The sequence below is a fragment of the Thunnus albacares genome, chromosome 2 (assembly GCF_914725855.1).
Source record: "Thunnus albacares chromosome 2, fThuAlb1.1, whole genome shotgun sequence".
In the NCBI taxonomy this organism is placed as follows: Eukaryota; Metazoa; Chordata; class Actinopteri; order Scombriformes; family Scombridae; genus Thunnus; species Thunnus albacares.
In genome coordinates, this window is record NC_058107.1 from 18,475,846 (window position 1) to 18,488,714 (window position 12,869).

Here is a 12,869-nt window from a genome sequence, read left to right on the forward strand (position 1 = left end):
ATCAAACTACCTCTGGGAGGACAGTAAGTACACTCACAACCAGAAAAGGTCACTTATTAGGAAAGTATAGGTGATTTCAAGTTTTTTGAACAAACTGCCATATCTGTTGTTTTTATGAGTAAAGTCTTGTGAAGGCATACTAGCACCTCTGACTTGCAGACTACATGTTGCGCTCATATGTGAGATAAAGTGTGGTAATTGAGGAGTTACAAGTTTCCTGTTGCAAATGGGAAATACATTTGACTATTTTTAGACGATGATAGCTAATACTGATGTTCACTTCGATGGGAAATAAGTCATGTGATGCAACTTGCATGGATTGTTTCGACTCATCTAGGGAATATCTGCAATTGAAGACATACATTTTGGTGGCCCAGTGTATTGTACAGTGTATTTTATGCGCTGTTATGATTCACCACTTCAACACTTGGATAAACAAAAGAAAACATCCCTTTTATCTCTATCTTCGCAGTTTGTGTATTTATGTGTGGGTGTGAATAGTTGTTTGTACTTGGAGGCATATGTTGTTTTTTTCTTCTTTGTCAGTGTGTATTCACTACAGTATGTACAGTATGTGTCTGTAGGCTTTTGTGTGTGTCTTGACCCCTATGGTAAGAGAGGAGAGGAAACGGCAGAGAGAAAACCGCACTAAGCGAAGCGTGGAATGTGCTTGGTTTTGGGATTACATTGGCCTATGTGCATGGGAAAATACAAAGGGGAGCGTCTGCAGCCAGACAGATGAGAGGTTGGGAAAGTGCTTGGCTTTGGCTTCTTGTGACTTCAATGCAAGCTTTCTCTCACATTTAAAGCAGTGTTAGATTCTGCGGTTCACTCTTTAATTCTGTCTGTTATTCAAGATGATGTCTAAGTGAATCATTTCCCCCCCTTCAGTTTTCAGCTGCTGAGATTTGCGGCTGCCGTCTGAGATGAAATCATTCGTTCCAGGGGTGTCCTAAGTTTGTCAAAACAGTCAGCTCAGCTTGTCTTGCTAGACATTTACCAGATACACTGAATACAGACCCCCTAGAAATAAGGTACCACATCAAATTAGATTAAGTTTTTAAAACCCACTGAGAGCACTTTGTGAAGTACTTTTATTTTCACATCTCGAAACACTACATGGGAATGCAGGCAGACAGAACACTAATGTTTGATTTGTAAAGAGGAGAAAAGTCTACTCTGTTGTTTTTCTTTTTCTGTGTTATGATTGGAAATGAGATTTGATTAGTTTTTTTAAATGGATTTGCATGCATTTGCAGCTGCATGGAATGCTGGCATCCATAACTGTCTCTCTGTCTGTCTCATGAGCTGTGTGGCCTTAACCCTCTCCATATGTTAATACCTAATTAGTATTCAAAGCTGTGGATGGAAAACATGGACATGACATTGAATCATACTTTAATTAAGCTGGCATGCTCATTGGTAGGCAGTATCATTAGCTATTGAGAAATAACAGACATGCATATTTAATCTGGTCTTTAGAGCACCATATTTGAGTGCACCAATGCCTTGTTTGTCCATCCATCCATCCATCCATCCATCCATCCATCCATCCATCCATCCATCCATCCATCTATCCATCCATCCATCAGTACATACACCCATCAGTACATACATACATAGGCTTTCACTAATATTAGACAGAGTAAGATTATTTATTTGAGATTTTTTAGATTTCATGAGGGAATTGGTTCATCCTGTAAACATTTCTGATCATCCCCCAACAGCAATAGCAATCTAATTTGTCATCTCATGCATCTGATACCCTTGGTCCTCTGCCTCTGCAACTGTGTCCAGATTTCTGGCACATTTTTTTGGAGCAATTTTACAAGTGATGATGGAGATAGAGGGTTGTGGTAATGATGGTAGACAGGCCAAATCTCAGCCACGGAGCTAGACTGGAGTTTAGGAGCCAGGGATGCAGCAAGCAACTATGTATGCCACGGGGGCTAATCCTACACTGGTCCAGAATGATGAACACGTATTAGTCAAAGGCCACCGACCAGGACATAGCATAGTTTCTGTGTATGAATGGAGGATGGGCTCTGACACAGTGCCAGGTTACGTTTCAGGGCAGCAGTGTGTGGTAGAGTTTTGTACCCTACAGGTAGCAGGTGTGTCTGCCTTTATGTTCCCTTGGATTTCAAGCCAAATGTTACTACCCATATGGTAGTGCGCGTTGCGATTAATAATTTTGTTGAATCAGGTGTATTACATGCAGCTGCAGCACTGAATACTGTGACATAGTTGTGATAAAGCTAATATGAATTTCCTTTCTTCCCCTCCTCCCTCTTTTTCTCTTCTGTGTCTCAACAGCGGCAGATGGTGAGGAACCAACTTCAGCAGGTGGGAAATTTTTATGCTTGGTAACGTGATTTCCATTCATTTGTGCGTGTGTGTGCATGATTGTGTGTGTATGTGTGATAGAGAGAGAGAGAGAGAGCGAAATCTTGGCCAAGCCCCTTCCTTCCTTTATTACCAGTGACTCTAATTCCTGTATCGACTCACTGATCATGCCTGGTCAGCAGTGCTCATGATTATTTCATTTTGTAGTATACCGTTCATAAGAAAGTCCTATTTAAACCTCCTCTAATAGTGTGACTCATGAGAAATATCTCCTCTTTGTCTGGCAGAATTTTGAGTCCAATTCAGTCCAGTGATTGCTTTGCTTCATTACTTTTCAACGTGAGTGAAATGTTCTGAATACCTGAGTATTTAGCTTCATTTTCGAAGGGCTGTTTGTGAAAATGATTCTGTGCTCTTATGTTAACTTTATAATCCATTAACTTGAGAGTATAGCAGTTTCAATATCTCAAAACCTTACTGTCATTTAACAAGAGCACAATGCATTGCATCCTTAAATGCAACCCATTAGCATCAGTCTGAATGTACAGTGTATCCACCCCCTAAGGAGTGTATTAAGTGTTTTTCTTGCTGCTTTTAGTGATGGCGAGTAATAGCTACTGTAGTTAAACCTGCAGTGCTTTTACATATAAATGCACGTCTGTTATATTCAAGCATTGCCAAACGAGTTCATACAATGCTGATTAAGCCTATCACCGCCAGATAAATCTCTCTATTTCATAGTATGCAGACTTTTTAAAACTTGTGGCTGGTATGACATTCCCACTCTGGTGCATCAGTAGTGATGCGTTTTACGTCAACCAGCAATGATAAGTTTCAGATTTGCCGGGGAAATTATGTTTGGCATCCTGACCCATCTTGATAGGTGCTTGGCCCTTGGGTATCTTTGCCACAAGTTATACTGGATATGTACGGCTAAAAGCTGTTGTAATTTTTGCTGTAGGACTGTTAATATGTCACTTTATTAAGTTTTAACAGTATTTCCTATTTGGAAATTTGCTCTGATGTGTTCAGAGCTGTGAGGAGCCGCTGGCTGGGTGAGACCAGCTGGTCGGCATACGTCATAAAGCACACATTAACAGTGTTTTTGTAATTATTCTCACTATCGGGGGAGATAAAAGTTCCGCCTGCAGGTTTAAGTAAAGATCTGTGATTATCATACAGAAACTGCCTTTTAAAATGATGTTCCTTAGAGACCATATTTGGTATTCAGAAGTACTGCTTCTCATTATTGAAAGAACTCATGTAACAAGAGTTTTATTACAAAGGCAAGACCACAGAGGACAACAGTAAACAAGAACCTGATTTATCTTCATCAGTGATGCAATTAAAATGTCACTTCACATCCTGGGGAAGTACCGCAACTGACTTTCTAGTGCATCCTCAGCATATAATTGTCTTTGTCCGTGTCTCTTTCATTAATATTAATCTCTGCTGGTTTGTTTGAGATCAATGGGTTAAAAACAAGAATGATTTATTTAGATAAGATATAATAACCTAGAAATAAAAGCAGTTTGTTGTTGCAGTGCTAACTGTCATGTAATTTCAAAGTCTTATGAAAAAATAGAAAGGCATGTATACACGTGCGTGCACACATGAACTCACTCATTTGTTCAAACAGAACACCGATGCTAACTTTTTCAAATTAAAGTTTAATTTCACACAATAAGTAACGACTGAAAAAGCAAATTTTAAATGTCAACATTCAAATGTCAACTTTTTCTCCAAAATAAAGATTCAAATTTGATTATCTGGTGGCATAAATGTCACACAATAGACATACTATAGAGATGAAATTCTCACAACAACATACGGAGTCCAGTGATCATTGCAAAGTATGTAATATCTGCTCTCATTATATATCTGAAGTAATGTGGTTGCCAACTGTTTATAATGTATACACTGTAATAATTCAGCATAAATATAATTGGCATAAATAATATGTTTTCTATTTGCAAGAATGATAGCAATAAATCCTTTTTCCAAATTATTTCCAAAGCTTTATACATTTCAGATAACAGGGAGAATGAGAGTAAACGGCGCAAGAAATAATTATCGGATAACGACCCGAATTAGGTGTGACTTGTGACCACTGACCTGGAACTGGACTCAGAGAGAAAATAGGACAGGCTGATGTGGAAGGCCAAATTACTCTTGACAGGTTTGAAGAATTTAGCGTATCAGCTGTTTTTTTCACAGTCTTCACATATTTAATCTACATATCCACACCCTTTGTCTCGGCTCATTGTAGAGTGGACTATTCTTCAGCACATTTGTCATGCATTTCTTTAGGTACTGTGTGTATCTCCATGTACATAAAATTATTCTCTGTCTATGATTGTATTCTAGTATATTCTATGAAAATTGGCCCACCATCTAAATCTCAAGCAGGTTGAGGGAGGAAAATCTGCTTAGTTTGCTAAACATGACAGAATATTGGATTTCATTTTGCCGTCTGTCACAATTGACTAATAACTGAAGAAATTGGCTACATTTTATCTACTTGAGCTAAGATGAGATCCTTTCTTTACATCTAGGAAAATCTATTCACATTGTAAGAAATGGAAAATTCCTGATTTCAGTAAGACACAAATGACATGGGTGACTTACTGTAACTTTACACTTTTACTCCCATAAAGAAATAGTAACGGCTGAGCTGAGAATGACACTGACGAACAATAATTCATATAGTGAGCATACACCAGGCCTAAATGCCTCACCTTTAATGTTGCATTGAATGAAGTAGTGTGAGTCTTTAATGTCGCATATTACATTATTACAACTTCGATTATTTTGATGATTTTTTTTTTAATTAAATGTGATCTTGAATGTTCTCTGATCACTCACAAAAAACATCTGCTCAGTAAAAGTAAATTTAAATCAATTTTCAGCCTCATATAAACAGGAAGTGATTTTAACGGGCGGTAGTCCTTCATTAAGCATCAAGAGCCTCTAATGCTCAAATTTCCACATTAAGAAGAAAATGTTCCCCTTCAAAATCAACTCTGTGAGGCATTTGTTGTCAGCGGCAGTGGATGTGCTCAACATCTGCATACAAGTGTCTTAAGTAGAAAATTCACTTTAAAGAGAAAAAGAGAGAGTGCTATAATAGTTTTGCTATCATCTACTTGTCATGGTCCATTTTACAGATATTTATAAGCTTGATGTGTTTTGATATATCATGATTGTCTACCAATACACCATATTTTATGCTTCATGCACATATCACATATACTAATTTGCTGTTAGACTTAATTTCTTGTTTCTGTCAACGTTCTAAGTTTACATTGAATTAAATCTCAACTGCTTAATTGTCTGCTTGAAGTAGCATGAAATTAAGAATTACTTTGTTGTGGCGTTTTTGTGTGAGTTAAATGTTTCATAGGCTAAAGAGTCTTGTACGAATGTTTGACCTAACATCAGCCTTTCAGATTCACAGTGTTCCTGGTATCGATAAAGCAAATCTTATTTTATGCTTAGAGTTGCCTCACTTGATGCAAAGTGCAGCTTGAAGAGGCTCTATGAGGGGCACTTTTAATGCAAAAGGTTAGGGATAGGGTAACCTGGGGGGGAAAAAAAAACTCTCTGAGATGAACTTCACCACAATGCTGCAGGTGCCCCAACAAAATAAATCCTATAAAAGCACAAGCCCCATGGTCTCAAAATACTGGCGGATGCCACTGAGACCGCAAGCAGCAGCATAATTGAGCCTTAAGGTTAAGTGGATAACTAACATGCAGTCTCTAAGCAGAACACAGAACAATAGACCTCCATTGAACAGGTTGGAGCCGGTCTGTGTCTGATTATTTGAAATCTTATTATGTTTACAAGCTAATTGCTTTTAGCGTATACAATATGGCATTGGTCACCAACATTAGAATCAGGAAAATTCCTTCTTTAGAGACCTTTCGGAGACAGGGACACCACTGTGACATTTCCATGACATTTAGTCTCTGACAAGACAACCTCCATTTCTGCCTCTCTCTGGATCCTCCAAGAATGATGCTGATATGGAGCGTGACCTCTCCATGTGGATATTTATTTGACACATTCCAAACCATTTTGTTTCTGCATGATTCTTATTAATTTCAACTCTGAAGTGCATGTGTCTGATATTGTCAAATGCTGATGGACTGAAATGGCAGAGTGGCAAGGGCACAGGAGAATAGGAGGCCAAAAGCTCACTAAAAGCTCGAACATACGGCGCCTCATGCTGAGAGCACTGATGTAATATTGGTGGTACGGTGCCAACTTTCATCAGTCGAGGTGAAGGTTGGGTGCAGTGACCATGAGCCTGTGAACCACTGAAGCCATCACATAAAAAGGGGCTGTGTTAAAATAGATTTGACACAATTAGGCCATGTCAGATTTCTCTGTGATGTGGCTGGGTGCACATTCAGAGCTTGAGGAGCTTCAATGTAAATTTCACACTCTTCGGGCACATGAAATATGTTCTTTTAGAATTTTGTAAAGGTGTAACAAGGTGGTTGACAGGCTGGCTTCTCAATTTTAACTCAGTTCTGTGTAAGAGGCCGAAATTGGAAGTGAAATTCAGCTATAGCAGTTTTTCCTGCTGGGGCAGGGGATAGTGTTACTCAGTGCAACCGCCGAGGATCAAGTTGTGAGCAGATCCTTGTTTGTTGTTAGTAAAGAGTATTAAATTAAAGGCACTCTGTATATGATCATCTGGCTTCACAAGCTGACCCACTTCACTGGGATAAGCAGAAATCTTTAGACAGACATCCAGTCAGTCAGTAATGCTTTGTCTGACCTCCTCATGACCCCACCCAATGATGTAAAGGATATTGAGAGCAAGTAAACACTGGGGGTAGTAGTAGCAAGACTTAATTCTTTTTTCTTTCTATTAATTGTCAGTGAAGTAGCTGTTATATATTGTTCACATTGTTTTTACAGAGGAATGTTTTCTCTGAGACTCTAATAGAAAAACTGAGTGAACAAGAGGCTCGATACTTAATTATATCCCTCTTATGAAGTCAAGTGAGTCTTAATACCTCAAGCTTCCCAGCTTCAATGGTGCATTGTAAAATGTTGTTCTGTACACTATATCATTTATAAGGGGCTAAGTTATAAAGTGCAGTATAATAAAATTAGTATTGCTCATACATTTGGAACAAGATAATGTTTGTGACAGCTGTCGGCTATGATGTAGGAGCACATACTGTATGTGGCTTTAACCCTGAAAATGTCAGGCGTTTCGTGATTGATCTGCAAGGAAACAAAGGATGCTTTCCTGTGTTTAACCATTGGTCAGGTTTTCACAACTGATTGATTGGTCTCTCTTTGCAGCGAGAAAAGAAATCACAGTGCTTGCGCCGGACACAGCACAGCCTCACATCAATCACAGAGGGAGCGTTGGCTTGTACAGCGGAGCAGCAGCTGACATTCACACAAGAAAGCTGCCAATGTTTCCTCCAGACATACATCACGCAGACACGCATCACACAACTTAAATGCAGAGTGAAGAGAGCATTCACCGACAGACCAACGAGGTCCTCTCAGATGACATACAATGTCCTTTTTCTGGGAAAAAGTTGCTTGTTTTCTCCATGAAGTGTTGTGATCTGCAGCACTGTGTCCATTCACCCCTGCTGCTTCCATCATGCCTGTCATTCCATGCTTTACTGAAAATGGTCAGTTGTTGCAGTGAATTAGTGAATTTATGACAGCATAATAGAACAATTTATTTCCCAAAATGGAAACCCATTAATGGGAAGTATTGTGCTGCTGTTAGTTGAAAGCCTTGTATCTCTAAATATATCTGTGTTTGTTAATGTCAACTTGAGGCAGTAAGAAACTGACTTTTCAGTTCAGCAACCACAGATTTACATTCTTTTTTTTGTTGTTGTTGTTGTTTGTAGGTTTTTAAAGGGTCTTGTAAATCTCAACCCACTGAGGACATGATAGCAACCATAGCTATTAGACTAAGAATTGGTGGCCCTTTGTTAGGCACTAAACAATCAAAATTGCATCTGGGGTTTTGCGCTGGTCAAATGAAAAGAGGCACAGCTGAAAATTGCATGTTCGGTCTCATGCGATTTGCATTTAAAGGCTTATGTTCAGAAATTCAAAACATGGGAGGAGCGAATGCAAATGTATACAAATATCTTCAGAGGGTGAGAGACGACTAGTCATGCTGAAACAGTGAGAGAGACAGACAAAGAGGGAAAAAGAAACAAATAAAAAAGAACAGCAATACAGCAACCTGCTGTGTTTCACACAATTTTACCTTTCTGAAACTTGTAATATCACCCATGGTTTTTTTCTATTGGCAAGTTCGCATCATCTCCCTATGGATTGATTTTGTGATATAATATGCTGAGTGCCACATGTCCCTGTGGGATCCAATCATATGGCACATGATCACTTGCAGTATTGCTACCACCGATCAGGGTTTTTTTTCTTTTGGCTTTTTTCAACAAACTGAATTTAAAAATGTGCCGTATTTCCCTCACCTTGAAGTATCCTTAGTTCTGAATTGTCACCCAGCTCCATAAATCACAGAATCAGCAAATCACACTTTTTGAAGTATTGCTCTTAAGCATTTTGGAGCCATTTATATCTAAAAAATAACAGATTTCTGACTTAAATGTAGCCATCACACAGAGCGCACTCTTTCAGTATCTCTCTCACTCATTCATTTTGACTCTCTCTCTCTCTCCCTCTCTCCCTCTGCCTGCTTCCCTGCTTTTTTTCTGCTTTATGCACTCTCCATTAGGGAGGCTGTCAGTACGCCTTGGTTCGACTATAGATTGTCACGTCAAAACAACCCTGAAACCTGTCACCCCCACTCCCTCGGAGAGCAAGGCCTCTGTGAAGCTATTATACGTTCCTCTGTTCAACTGATTAGCCACTGCTCTCATTATTACTGATACAGGTCCTGGCTTTGAAATGGCATGACTTCGATAGGATTACCTTGTTTGTAATTCATGTCCAGAGGCATACTAATTCCAATGAGAGAACAATAATAAGCTTGCTTGTGGTGTTTATTTATTTATTTTCTTTCCTGACTTTATTTTTTAAGCCTATACAGGTTCGGCTAGTCTTAAATGATCTAGCAGATGATGTAGTGTACAAGTCAAGGCCGCACCCATTTACTTGACATTGTCAAATATTTTGCTCATGGCTGTTCATTTGTCAGATTGACTTAAGAGGGCATGATAGTCTCACCCTTGAGACTTCTTCTTGTTGCTTATCACTTAAAATGAAATAAGAGACCTTTCAAAGCACAGTTAACCTGTCAACTATAAGATATGACTGTAAAAAGACTGGAATAGAAATTCTATCAAGAGACATTAGGATATTTCAGAGACTCGCGGAAAAGCAAATTAGTTTTGCTTCTTTTGGTTCTTTTGTCAACAGACTTTTAAAAGCTTAGGACTGACATTATCACATTAGAAATTACATAGACCACTAGACTTTCACTTGTTTGTTCAACATGCCCTTAGCTTTAGCCATGTTTGCATTAATATCCAACGGGGGAGACTTCCAAACTTTTTCCATCTAATCTCAATCTACAAAGTTTTGACAGCCTATGCGCAGTTGTACAACTTGATGTTTAAAAGATGAGACAGCTAGGCAGGTCCTTGAGTTATGAAACCAATAACTCTGCGTCAAGGCCTCATCATTTACATTTGGCCTCATGCTGCAGGTTAGCCCTAGAGGGAGGTTTTGGCAGTAATATGGCATCAAGCTGTGGGCACTGCCAGCGAAGTAATATATTGCTGTGAGACCAAAAAAAGAGAGAGAGCTTAGACTTGTACTTTACTTTGTAATTAATAAATCATAAACAAAAAATACAAAGGCACACTGCTTTGCGAAAATTAAAAACTAAAACTGTATATAGTGTTGGAGGCTCACTAAAGACTTCTGCTGGCCTAGACGACTAACTTATGGTTTACCCTCTGGCTAAATTGAATGGGGATAAAACCATTCAATCGTTTTTTTGAGTGTCATTCAAAAAAATATATCCGCTGATTTAAATACGTGTCTTTCACAATGTAAGTCTATGGGAAAAAGTCTTTTTGGTCCCAATAGCATCACATGACATTGTAATTACACAGTCTGGCCACTATGTCAAGTTGGCTTCAAAGCCCAGCGCTGTTCCTAAGGGCTTGGTTTCAACTCACAGTCTTCTTCAGGGTCCTGTATTTTTGGCTGGACCAGCCATGGAAAAGCTCTATAACCTTGAATGTCTGTCCGTCACTGACTCACTGACTGAGTGATGAAGTTACACCATTGGTTGGCCAGCCCAGTTTTGGAATTTCCCCATTGACTGTTGCCCTTTCAAGATGAATCAGCGGAAATTTCTATTAAGTCCTGAGGGGGCGTTTACAGAGGAGTCCCAAGCGCAGCTTACTCTCAGTGGGACTGATAGTGAGCACAGTGCCAAAGTAAGTTTTAAAAACACACATTTACCGACCAAAGCATCTGATATTGAGGCTCCGATCCTGACAGGAGCACCAATTTGCAGATACAAAGATGCGCCGGATCCATTTGACCAGTCTGCATGGCAGGTAGCAGCTAATTAGCATGGCTGGAATTGTTAGCATAGCCGTGCCATACTGTGTGTAGCCCATAGACTGTATAAAAATAAGGTGCAGCCGCAGTGTGTCTGGTTTAACTGCACCATGCTGGGCAGGTGACAGGTGTGTTTACAGTGTTTGTTTGCTCTGAAAGACGTCACGGCACGGATATAAAGTCACAGAGCTGACGGACTATTAGCCTAGCATGCTACTCCTATGTAAACATATGGAGACCATATGTTTACAGACATCTGCAGATAGAAACAGATGAAAGAGCAGGGGGAGTTAACAGATAATTAGAATAGTCATAATTAAAATTAATACAAGTTTTCTTTCAAGTCCAACATCCCAAGATATGAGTGGAAAGTATTTTTCTTGCAAATGCATTTATACCCTTTTTTTTTGTTTGTTTTTACTCAAACATCACTTAGTGATATGCTACTTCAGTTCACTTTAACAACAAATATTACTGGGACCTCTACAGAAAATTGCAGATGAACATTTAATATCCAGGAATTCACATTATAGACACTACCACCAAAATTTTGCATATTGACCGTAACTTGTCCTGCCATTAACTAGGTTTTGACCTTATGACTTATTGATCACAAAGCAAAGTACAAGTCTAACCTCTCTCTTTGGTCTCATGATATGTCTTTGGATCTAAAGAGAACCTGTTTTTTGATACCTGAATTCTTGAAGTAGCACTCCTCAGCCAGGCATTTTCTCTCTTTATAATATATTGCTGTGTCATATTCATTTGGTAGTAATAACTTTGATTCAAAGCACTGGGTATCATCATTGGTCCCAAAGAGATAACATTAAGAGGAGAATTATTAAAAAAAAAACAAAACACACACACACACACACACACACACACACATAGAAAATGCTCCAACTGGGTTATTAATCATTACCAACACTACTTTTTCTTTTTTTTTCTTTTTTTGATTGAATTTTTTTCTTTTGTTTTCTAAATCCCCAAAGCATGAATTCACTAGCGGCTACAAAGCTTCCCAGTGTTCTCCACACCCAAACATTGAAGAGAAAACAATGGCAAAGATGAATGGGGTGCTGCATACACAGCAAGAATGCATGTGCTTAGTGCCTATGAATATGAATCCTCTTGCAAATTAGTGTTTGGCGCATAAGGGCCTTTCTGTACTGAACTGTACTGACCCCCAGACAGAGTATAGCATACAGTGAGCACCCTTTGATTTTCAGTAGGAATGCTTAACTATTGTAATCTATTTGATGTGGAACAGCAACATGTGGAAACTTTTACAAAGTGGGCCAGCATTCAAAATGACTGGAGGCTCTGAATACAAATAAAAGCAAAAAGTTTCAAACTATGCAAAAAAAAAATCTCTCTATATTATTTAAAGGGTACTATTTAAAGGCAAGTTCTGTTAGTAAAGTAAGCCTGGCTGCAGCAGTCATATTCTCTATACTTTGCCATTTTATCAAGTTTCCAATTAAATGGCTAAATGTAACGGGAACTTGGGAACTTACTATACCATTAACTCTTGTTGAGGTCACAATGTGTACTAAGAGCACTGAGAGAGGACAGTCTTTTTTTTTTTTTTTTAAACAATTCATCCTGAATTGTATACTCCAACTTCTCACACTTTTCTCTGCATGGTATAGTTTATTTTCCATTACACACTAGGGAGCAACCAAAAATCATAGTCTCAAAATGTGTCTTACACTGTACACACAGTGGCACCTTGAGAGTTAGAATTAATGTCACTGTATTGAAGCTTACATATATTTTTAAATTTAGAAACAAACATTATTTTTGAATATTTATTGATGTAGACTGATGTAAAGTTATCAACCAAAAAGGATCAAAGATTGATGCAACAGCTGTCAATAGCATCCAGGGCCTTTTGTAAAACTGTCTTGTACTGTCCTTACTGCATACTGAACCTTCTGTTATTCAAAGAAGAAGTAGTAGCACCA

At 38.7% G+C, this 12,869-nt stretch overlaps 1 protein-coding gene across 2 annotated transcripts in view; it reads left to right on the plus strand.

The window, feature by feature from the left end:
• Nucleotides 1-12,869, plus strand: part of LOC122994929 (EGF-like repeat and discoidin I-like domain-containing protein 3) — a 118,650-nt gene that overhangs the window by 24,046 nt on the left and 81,735 nt on the right. The window contains exon 2 of one of the 2 annotated variants that reach the window (XM_044369731.1): nt 2,317-2,346. In XM_044369731.1, coding sequence (XP_044225666.1) covers nt 2,317-2,346 — 30 coding nt within the window. Of the gene's footprint in view, nt 1-2,316; nt 2,347-10,810; nt 10,899-12,869 lie in introns of those variants that run through there. The other variant, XM_044369741.1, reaches the window with a different exon arrangement.